Source organism: Meleagris gallopavo, chromosome 4, assembly GCF_905368555.1.
Source record: "Meleagris gallopavo chromosome 4, MGAL_WU_HG_1.1, whole genome shotgun sequence".
Classification (NCBI taxonomy): domain Eukaryota; kingdom Metazoa; phylum Chordata; class Aves; order Galliformes; family Phasianidae; genus Meleagris; species Meleagris gallopavo.
This window is the reverse complement of record NC_139407.1, coordinates 68,892,230-68,903,606: the sequence shown is the minus strand read 5'-3', so window position 1 is coordinate 68,903,606 and position 11,377 is coordinate 68,892,230. Positions and strand designations below refer to the sequence as shown.

Below are 11,377 nucleotides of genomic sequence, written 5' to 3'. Positions count from 1 at the left end.
CAGTGATGCGCAACCCATCCAAGAGCTGGAATATTCTAGCATTATAAAATATCCTGAGCTGGAAGGGAGCCATAAGGATCATCATGTCCATCTCCTAGCTCCACATAGGACTACCTCTTCTCTTAGCTACAAGCCTGGCTCCTGCGTCTGGCAGGGCTGCGACGTGGTTATTTAGAGACCCCAGTTAGCGACCATGATGGGGATGGGTCAACAGTTGGACTGGATGAGCTTAGAGGTCATTTCCAACCCTAAGGATCCTGTGATTCTATGACCTTATGTGCCCTGCTGCACCCGCCACCCCAACTGGAGATTCAGGTGTGGGATGGTTTTGGCAGATGAGGTGAAGGATGCCTCCATCCTTCAATAGTGAGAACAACTGGTGATTGGTGGATGGTTGGACTGGATGATCTTGTAGGTCTTTTCCAACCTTGGTGATTCTATGATTCTATGACCCTCTTCTTCCTCCTCTCACATCTGGTGCACAGCAAAAACACATCCCACAGTCTCACCCCTAACTCTGCAATCAATTTATTTCCCCCCCCATCTCAAGAAATAAGGGAAAGAAAGAAGAAAGAGATGGGGGAAAAAAAAAAAAAAAGAGTTTTTAACCAGATCATCTACCTTTTATTTCAGAGGAAAGATTTGCATTATTTACTTTTATTTATGTACAGGTACTTCACATTTGTATTTAAAATGCACAGACCTCCCAATAATTTCCTCAATCCTGCTTTAAATTAGCTGTTATTTTACAATACAAAAAATTATACCAAAAACTGCAGTCCTAAATGTGTGTATGTATAACACCCACAGTCCCCAGCAATGAAATAGTTTACAATACTTGCTCATATTTACATATGAATGCAATAAATGCTAAATTATACATATTAACAAACTAAGCTCAAGTCTGAACACGGATAAGAATCGTAAATAATTACAGAACAACAACAAAAAAAATAATAATCCAGAATAGAGTTAATTCAAGGACCCTAGTGTAAAGAACATTTATTGTGCACAAATTTCAGAGTAATATAAAACGTATATTTATGTTCTTTTTGCTTTCTTTCCTTTGTTAAAAATGGACCGACGTTATGTTACACTCCTCCACAGCTTCTATCCTCCTGTCTTCTGGTGAGGTTTGTGGAGTCAATGAGAGGAAATGCCTACAGAACTACAGTACCTGGAAGACGCACAACATCGCCCATGTGTAGTGTTAGGAGGTTACCACGGAACGAAACCTGACATAGAAGCAGAAAAAAAAAAAACAACAACCAAACAGTACATCCACAACGTTGTTGTATTCCCAGCATGGGAAACTCGCCTCATTGGAGCAGCTTGCGACAGAAAAAGCATGGAGGTGACCAAAATTCCAATGGCATGGTTGAAAACGGGGGGTGCTCATCTCTTCCTCCCCTTCCCATGGCCCCACTCCCAACCCCAGAGCGCTCCCTCCTGTCCCCACGCCATTCCCAAATGGAGATAAAGAGGGAGCAGGAATAGAAGAGATGCCAACAAGTTGACAGTAAGTTGGATGGATTGAGTTAAGCGTCGCTCCCGGCTTGTAAGGAGCAAATCTGTACTTCCCTGCAAGCTCAGTGCCGACAAATCCGTATTTGTGGGGATAGAAGGGGTTGCCAAGACTCATGGTGAAGGGCTGAGGCTCTGCCCCCAACCTGGGGTCTTGCAGGAAAGCAAAAGCAGCAAAAGCTGACTGATGGGGCACTGTGCCGCGGTCCTTGGTGCTGACATCGTATTTTGGCCTCATGGGTGGACGTGGATCTCATCAAACCTCATCAACCTCTCACCAAGCAGCCTTCTAAAACCACGCCATGAACCCGGAGAAGACACGTTTTGGAAAACATTTAAGCACAGAGAACATGATGTTTCAAACAACATTCAGTGCTCGCAGTGTCCCAAAGAAAGCCTGTATCCAAGAATGGCTTTGTGCAGCCCAACGTGCTCCTATGGTGACACACCATCACATTTTGGTACGTTATCCACTACGACTTCATGTCGATCACAGGCATCATCCAGTCACACAGAGGTTATCTTTTGGCATATCTTTCCATACGGCACATCTTAAGCCCCGTGAGAGTGGCGATAATGCAAAAGTTGTGTCCCATAGGTTTTCTTCTACCCAACGCATTGATCCATATTGTGGCAAGGTCTCCTGTCGCTCAACATTGCAACAGTCCAGAGAAACTTCTAGGCTACGTAATAGGCAATGTCAAAGGCCAAATGTGTTATTTGGAGATCCAGTGGCACTGCTGCTTCCTAGAAAAAGAGGGCTGCAATATTTCTTCGCTCTTTTTAATGGCTACTCTCGAAAAAATAGAATGGGTTGAGACCTTGACTGCTGAATTTCAGCCAGTTATAAATGCTCGAAATGTGATTCTGAATGGAAATGGCTGGCACAATCTTAGCAGCAGAGGCTTAAACTGCTGACTTAATTCTCCACGTAATGACTACTTTAAGTACATTTATTACCTATCTTCAAGATTTTTTTTTCCCTTTCAAACAGAAGAGCTTTATTTAACTTCTCTTGTACACTTAAGCGAAAAGTATTTGAATACATACAAGTCAAATTCTGCCTCCCTGCCTTACACCACAAGATATCAGGAATATAATCTGATGTTTCTTTAAAGCTCTGGAGAGTCATCTAATACTCATCATACGAAGAAGTTATTAAGACAAAACTCATACATCATTTAAAATGCATCAAAAATACATTCAATATTTTTTTTTTTCTGGTTTATATACACTTTAAATCTTCCCACATTCTGCACACTACTGTATAGTTTATGTACAAGTGCAAAATCGGTGTGTTATTTTCCATTTATTTACAGATTCTCCCACGAAATAACATTGCTCTTCCCCCCCCCACACACCATCTCCAAGCTGAATCACCCCACAAATCCTTCACTTGGGATAATGGCCTGGTGATGAACCACCGGCAGCGCTCCCACCTTCGCCTCACTTCTACCTTTGAGCTGGGATGAAACTGTTTGCAGTGGAGATACGTATGAGAGTTCTCTCCTTCCCTCATCAGTATGGAGATAAGATGCAGAGCTGAGCCACATCCGCCAGGCGCCGTTGGGTTTGATTTATATAAATACGCCTTGTTCCTCTATTCACGGTTTTTGGTTCTGCCCATCGTCACTGTTGGATCATTTCTGCTCATCTTTCGCCTTTCTGACACCTCTGTGGCCACACTCTTCTTAAGACCGGACCACCCAGCTCTCTCTGGGGGGAAAACCACATCTTTTTCTTAACAACGCATCGCCTTTCCAAACCTGCAGTTCAGAACAGAGACTTCAGCACAAGAGTTTTCTCAAGTTGGGTTGGCAGTTCTCCTCTCCCAAAAGGGTTGGAGAAGTGGGAGAAGACACCTCAGAGCGTGAGGATGTGCATTAGAACCAAAAGCAGAAACATAAGCACAGGGGAGGGATTTTAGTCCAGTAGTACTTTTCAGGTACAGCCTAGTCCAGGTTAGCCCTATACACACAGAGAGTTACAAAATAGCTTCAGGAGATGAATCTGTCTGAGGTAATTGTGCATTAGTTACGTCTTAAGTGCCTAAACCCTTCATTCTGAAAGACACTGCTCGTCCCCTTTCCTCCCTCAGCCTTCCCCAATGGGCTTCTACACTTCTGGCATAGAAACAGACTGTGGGATATACGTACGTACGCACATATATACATACGTGCATATATGGATACATGCATTATTCCCACCACGTTTTTTTTCTGCTGTTGGATTTGTTACGTAACACACTGATGAATGTGCCCACCAGGGACTGATGACCCCATCACCACCAGCTGGATACACACAGCAGCTCACACCTTTATTGCAACGCCGCGCTCCAAAAAGGTTCTCCGAAACACGTACTGACAGAAAGGAACGGGTGGCTGATATGTGAGTGATGACCAAAAAAAAAAGATGCAGGTACTGGTTTTCGTTTTGGAGAAAAGATTTGATGGCTCTCCCCTTCGTCCCACCCCCCAGATTTGTCACTTCTTTCCTTAACCACCTGATGTCCTCATCAGAAAGCAGTGAACTGAATGGAACCGCACTTCAAATGATCGACTAACACCTCATTTGGCACTGCAACATCTTCCCATTGGTTTCACTATCCCAACTCCTCATGGTCTTGGCACAGCATTCCCTACAATTAGCAGAAGCAGAGGGGATCTCATGTGGCAGCATGGAGATTGATGGGCACAGCCCAAACTGGAGCCTCAAGCCATGATCCCAACTAGTTTACTTTAAAAACCATGGGATGGTTTGATACATCCCCCAAATCTTCTTTTTGCTCTTTGCAAGCCCCTTCCTTTCACCAACAAGTCAACTTCTTCAACAACTACAGCAGCTTGACCTGAATGGGGAACATCCAGAATTAAGCACAGAAATCATGGAAAATTCAAACGTGGCCCAATAAAGATGCTCTGCCTTTAATTATTATTATTACTTGAATTCTTCATCTTCAAACATCTGGCCAGTGGAGTGCTGCTCTTTACACCCACTGAGGAGCTGGGACAAAGTCTTACAGCCGAGGAGTGGTGCTTCTGTGCACCATCACAGCTCAGCCCATACCCATAAAAATGGCCCAAGGGAAGGAAGAGGGGAAGAGGCCAAACTGTGCAGGGCAACGCAAAAGAAATGTAACATATCTGACCCAGAACACAAAGTGCTTCTATTAAAAGCACTAGTGAAACCAGGGGTTCTCTTATGAGATACTGAAACACTGCTTTCCCTCCAGATATTTCCATCTGGCTGAGTAGTTTGCTGGTCAGGAAAATGCCATTTTCCCCTGACCACATGTGATATAAAGAACACAGGTTGCCTTGGGTGATTACACATATATATGTATACGTGTGTGTACACATATATATATTGAAAAGGAATATAATTATGTTAAAAAGAACTGTGTAGTAGTCTCCTCGCTCCCTAGATCTGTTCAAGTCTAGGCACTTGTGTGTGGTGTACTCCAAGTAGGTTAAGACTATGTAAACACTGAGGCCTTCAGCAGCGACGTTCCACTTCTCCAGGTGTAACAAGCAGTCTGAGCAACATACAAACTCACCCTTTGAGCCACTCTAGCTTTCCCCTTCCTGATGTTGTGGATCATGGTGACAAAAACTGTATCTGGAAGAGAGTTCCGCTTAAAGAATGTGGGAATTAAAAAAAAAAAAAAAAAAAAAAGGATGAAGATGCTTTGAAGATTAATAGTAGTGTTTATGTGTTGAGAGCTGACACCTGTAAACACTGCATCTTTTTTTTTTTTTTTTTTGTACAGTTTGATAAATACATGAACTACAAAGCACTTTCCATGTATAAACCTGAGTGTCATTCATAGGACTACTGTTCTATTTACACTGACCATGAATGGTGGCAATTGGATGGTTACTGGACCTGCAAGAAAATTATTTTACTTTAAACTTGAAGAAAACAAAGGCGCAATCTGAAGCCACGTGTCAGTAAAACTTAAGTGGAGCAGTTGCCAAATAAAGCCAACTATCACGTAGATGAGAGAAAAGGTTGGGTTCAAGGAAGCTGTGTTTTTCTGAGTGCTTCTAGTCTCTTGTGACACACAACTTGAGAATCTTCCTCCTCCTCCTTGGTGGTACTTTACCATTTTGATTAAAACCCCATAGAGTTTCTGATGTCCATGCATCAAATACAGGTTCCTGGCTGTGCAGGGGGCTGCTGTTTCCGATTTCGTATTGCACCCGATTTCTCTTTGTAGGCAATTGGCATCTGTTGTGAAATGTCCACCAGTGCACTGGCCACAGCAAGACCTGAGGCAACAAAACAAAACAGTCACAGAAACAAATTCTTCCACCCCGGCTGAGAAAAACCCTCTGAGCCACAAAATGAAAATCGTGCTTCCAGTTCTTAAGAAAAAATACTAAAGCAGAAAAACATTCTTGTTTAGAGATTAAACTCTAGTGGCTATACTGAAATAAGCTTTTAAATGCTGCCTGCTCTGTTGAAAGCAAATGCTGTAGAAAAAAGCTGGAAATAAGATGAGTAGGTAATAATGGAGTTAAACCCGTAATATTCAAGGGAGGAGTCCTTTTCTACACCAGTAAATGCACTAAAATAAATGCTCAAAGCAACTGTGCACAGAGGTTTCCCTGCACCTTCTGGACATTCTTCAGCTCTGCAGCCTCCTCCCAGCATAACCACAGGCAAACACCGTGGCCATCTGAGATTCAGCTCAATGCAGCTCCCAGCCAAACCATCCCATCTCAAAGTCAACTAATGACCTTTGAAGATCAATGCTCACCAGTCATTGGAGAAAGCTCAGTTAAAACCACAAACTCCCGAGCAGATTAAGTCTCAGCAGTATGAAATAAGGTTGAGGTGAGAAGGGGCTGGGAGACCTTAAGATGGATGGAGAAAACTTGATGGATCTGCTAAGAGGATGCTTTGGAAGGTAACTGCTGCCAGGTAACAGTAATAGGATGAGAGGTGATGGCCTCAAAAGGTGCCAGGAGAGGATCAAGTTGGGTATTAGTAAACACTTTGTCTTGGAAAGAGCAATCAGACTCTGGCATGGGCTGCCCAGGGAATGGAGGAATCACTGTCCTTGGAGGTGTCCAAGAACCATGGAGATATGACACTGAAGGGTAGGGGTGGATTGGGGTTGGACTTGGGGATCTTAGAGGTCTTTTCCAAAATTCTATGACCTGATATCCCTGCTGTGGATGGAGCTGGGAATGCAGAGCACAGGCTTGAAGACAAGCTACCTTCATGACTAATTACTGAGAGCCTGTCTGCAATGAATCTTACTTTTTCACAGCAGTAAATGAAAATGTAATCCAAATACCAAATATTCATCCACCAAGTGACCCAAGAAATGGAGTCAAACTATAGGCAGGAAGCTAGCAGGTCCCAAGCCAGCTTCAAATAACCTGAGCACATCCATGCCAGCTGCAGTATGCATACAGCAATCGCCACGGGATCAAGTGCAAAGCTGTAAGGTGATTGTGAGGCTGGGGAGGGAGCACAGAGGTTAATACCAAAGCAGTGGAGACAAAGGATATTCCTCACCTGACTGTCCTGGTGGTGGGATACCCCCAACCCCTCGAGGCAACCTCACAAATACAGAGAGAACAGCTGCTTTGTTACCAAAGCACGGCTCCAGCGCTATCGGCTTCGGCACGGTCTGCAGCGAGGGAAGGAAGAAGAGAAACAAATGTTAAGAGAGATCGTTACACCCTCCCTCCTCCTGCAGCATCCTCCTTTTTGAGCTTGTACAAGCTTCAGGGCATGAACTGTATTGCTGTGCTTGGCAAATTTCCAGCGCATCGCTAGCGAAGCTAAAACCAACGTTAGTAACCACCAAAACCCGAGTCATCATAAAAAGCACATTTACTTAATAAAATATAGCTATTAAAAAGTCAAGCGCTGCACAGGGCTTGTTTTTCTCCGTAAATTCAATAACAAAGGAGCAGTTTATGCTAAACAATGGGATTAAGCCTTTTTTTTTCTCTTCAGACCCATCAGCAGTGTTATCATGACCGGTAACCCCATGCCCCACGTCCCATTGCCAGAGCTCAGCCCCACGTGCACTAACATGGTGAAGAACACTGACTCCCATAACTCTCATCTCCTTTTCCTCTAAGCTGTTCTGCAGTTCTGTATTCCAATTCAGTTTCAGCATCACTAGAGGTGTTCAAGGACGGTGAGGATGTAGCACTGAGGGATGTGGACAGTGGGCATGGTGGGGTGGGGTAGGGATGGGGACTTCAACAATTCTGTGATTCTATGAAGGTTTCACACTTACATCACAACCACGACCATGAAATAGTTTCCAGGTAACAGTGAAGTGATAGGTATGAAGATACAAGCAGCCCTGTCCTCATCTCAGACCCTTTGAAAGCCCCCCTCCTATGATATCATAGAATCATAGAATGGCCTGGGTTGAAAAGGACCACAATGATCATCTGGATCCAACCCCCTGCTGTGTGCAGGGTCACCAACCAGCAGCCCAGGCTGCCCAGAGCCACATCCAGCCTGGCCTTGAATGCCTGCAGGGATGGGGCATCCACAGCCTCCTTGGGCAACCTGTTCCAGTGCCTCAACACCCTCTGGGTGAAAAACTTCCTCCTAATACCCAACCTAAACCTGCCCTGTCTCAGTTTAAAACCATTCCCCCTTGTCCCATCACTATCCACCCTCACAAACAGCCATTCCCCCTCCTGTTCATACGCTCCCTTCAAGTATGGAAGGCCACAATGAGGTCTCCCCACAGCCTTCTCTTCTCCAAGCTAAACAAGCCCAGTTCCCTCAACCTTTCCTCATAGAAGAGGTGCTCCAGCCCTCTATTCATCTTAGTAGCCCTCCTCTGGACTCATTCCAAGAGCTCTGCTTTACTCTAACATGTTATTAGAGAGAGGAAACACAACAGCATTGCCCAGAAACCAAAATCTGACCTTACCCAAGCCAGACCCCAATCCTACCCACAATCACGTGTGATCAGCTTTATTGTGGGATGTCACAAGAATAGGTTGAGAGTGCAAGCTTCAGTCTTTAAGTGCAGGTTGAAAAGACTGCTTGCTTTTCTTTCACGTTAGCAAAAAAGCTGGGAAACTCTTTGACTTGATACACTCAGTGATTTCTTGTTTGATACAAACTCTAAACTCTGCCCTGATATTAATGAAATAATTATTGCTTTTTTCATTAGGCATACAGTTGTACTTCTGTACTTCAGTGCTCGACAGGAACTCAATACAAGGCACGACACTGAGAAAAGGAACAGGAGTCAAACAACGCAATGAAATCACTGCTGTGCAATAAAAACAAAAGAAAAACAAAGCAAGGAAAACAAAGCTTCAAATCGCTTTCATATCTCCTATCCACTGTAATGATCACAAGAGCCATTTGTTAAGTCTGTGCAAGGTGGATGAATACGTATTGCACAGACTAACAACGTCAGCTGCAGTCTGCCTGTTTTATGACTGCAGATTTCTCTGTCTTCTCCCCACCCCCAACAAAGGGCTCCAGCTCGAAAGAATGCTGTTCCCACAAAGCACCCAAGCATACCCTTTGCTATATCCCACGGGCGACTCAATTACCAGAGGTAATGGAGAGAGCATGGAGCAGACAACTGCAGAAACACAGCGTGGAGTGGGAGTTTGCACTGAGCACAGAGTTTATTTCCATGCAGGGAGCACCAAGCACCTTCTTCCACCCTCATCCTCAGCAAAGATAGTGATAGGACAAGGGGGAATGGTTTTAAACTGAGACAGGGGAGGTTTAGGTTGGATATTAGGAGGAAGTTTTTCATTCAGAAGGTGGTGAGGCACTGGAACAGGTTGCCCAAGGAGGTTGTGGATGCCCCATCCCTGGAGGCATTCAAGGCCAGGCTGGATGTGGCTCTGGGCAGCCTGGGCTGCTGGTTGGTGACCCTGCACATAGCAGGGGGTTGAAACCAGATGATCACTGTGGTCCTTTTCAACCCAGGCCATTCTATGATTCTATGAATAAGAGCAAGTGAGGGGGGGAAACAGGAAGGAGTGAGCAAACAAGCCGAAGAGATCATCTTCTCAAACCTCTTTTTAATGTATTTGCTTTTAAGTCTTACTGGATTAATCACTCCTGCACCTCTTCTGCTTCCCAGCACCAAATGTTCAATGCAAGCTGATGCAAACACTGGCACAGCAATGCTCAGCCCTTCTTGTGGTCGCTGAACCCAACCCCTGCCGGGGCAGCTGGCTGGACATGAAAGCATAATGCTCTGCTTCAAAAGCAGTCATTCCTCCTAGCTGCACTGTCACCTCTGCCAGCCCCTTCAATAGACCCACTGCTCTCACTGCTCTCTTACCACACACTTCTTCTGAACCTCAATTCTTCCCCATCAGAATGCACTCACCCAGCTCACGTTCCTCAGCACCCTGATGCTCACCCTGCGCTGCACAGCCCCAAGTCTCTTTGGCTCATCTGAGCACAATTTCTCCTCTTTCTCCACTTCTCCCAGCAGTGCCTCTCTGCTCTGGATGAAGAGTGAGCTGAGAGTGGTATCAAAGCATCCTGATCTTCCTGCACACGTTAAGAAGGTGAGGAAGGGAAAATCAGGTTCATCGTGCAGCTCAAAGAGCTGAAGGGACTCTGCGGGTAATTTAGCTCATCAGCCCCAAGCAGGATCCCTTCTCCTCCTCTGCCCTTTTCAACTAATGAACCTGCAGAATGCAGCAGAAACTTTCATTATGAGTCCCTGTGGGCACTATCTTTCTATTTCCATGGCTTTTTTAATGTTTATTTTGTTCCTCAAGGTCACACGCCTTCCTCCTATCTATTCCTCTGATCCCACGTGGGACCCCATGTGTCACCAGTGCTGTCCCCAGGTGTGGCAGCAGTCCTTGGCCATGTGCACACATAACCTCAGTGTTATTACCCTGGGCTGAGCCCAGCCCTCGTGCTGCCATGAACTTTCAATCCATCTGAAGCACCACAGACAGCTGGGGACAGAGGTTATGTCTCTGGGTCTGCCCCCTTCTCTTGCTGCCCTGCTTAGGAAAGCCAAACATTAGTAAGGAATTGTTAATACTTCACTGCTGGCAGGATTCTATTTATCATGCCAAGCAAGGACATATACTTTATATAGAGATGCACCCACAATCTGCCAGGCAGTTGCAAGCTAATTTGAAGGGAATACACTAAGAACAAGATTATCTTCTTGTGGCTAATCCTGGTCTTAAATCAAGAAGTGGAAAAATGGTCTCGTGTCCATCAAAACCATCCATTTTCCTGAGACAAGTTGCAGCCAGCAACAGCAAGAATGGCATAAAGAATGAAGTCCTGTGAATTTATTTTTGACAGCAGCAGTTCAGGCAGCAGCGTTTTGATCTGTGACTCACATCTCATGGCAGAGCACAGTCCCCAGGCCAGGTGACAAAGCACAGCCTGGTGGGGTGAGTCACAGCCAAGCAATGGGAATGCAAGCAAGAGAATCGATGAACCAAAGGATCATTAACGTTGGAAAGGACCTCTTAGGTCACCAGGCCCAACCCCAAGCCATCCCACCATGCTCACTGACCACATCCCTCAGTGCCACATCTCTGTGGTTCTGGGGCACCTCCAGGGATGGTGACTCCTCCACTGGAGCCTGTTCCAATGCATTACCTCTCCTTAAAAGAAGAAACGTTTCCTAATATCCAACCTGACACTCCCCTGGCTCCAACTTCCTTTCAGTGAGTGGTACAGAGCCATGAGGTCTCCCCTAAGCCTCCTCTTCTCCAGACTGAACCATCCCTGTTCCCCGTAAGACTTATGCTCCAGAGTGGATTTAGGAAGCAGAGATCAGATCATCGTAAATGCTTGTGCTTCAGCCTAACAGGTGGCTTTTAATGGCCCACTTAAAGAAAAATAATAA

General features: G+C 45.2%; 1 protein-coding gene across 1 annotated transcript in view; it reads right to left on the bottom strand.

The window, feature by feature from the left end:
• Window positions 1–601: 601 nt before the first annotated feature.
• Window positions 602–11,377, bottom strand: part of ATRN (attractin) — a 151,755-nt gene continuing 140,979 nt past the window's right edge. The window contains exons 28-29 of the mRNA XM_085223755.1: window positions 7,054–7,168; window positions 602–5,795 (exon numbers count right to left, since the gene is read on the bottom strand). Of these exons, the coding sequence (XP_085079881.1) occupies window positions 5,671–5,795; window positions 7,054–7,168 (240 nt within the window). The 3' untranslated portion in view covers window positions 602–5,670. The remainder of the gene's footprint in view (window positions 5,796–7,053; window positions 7,169–11,377) is intronic.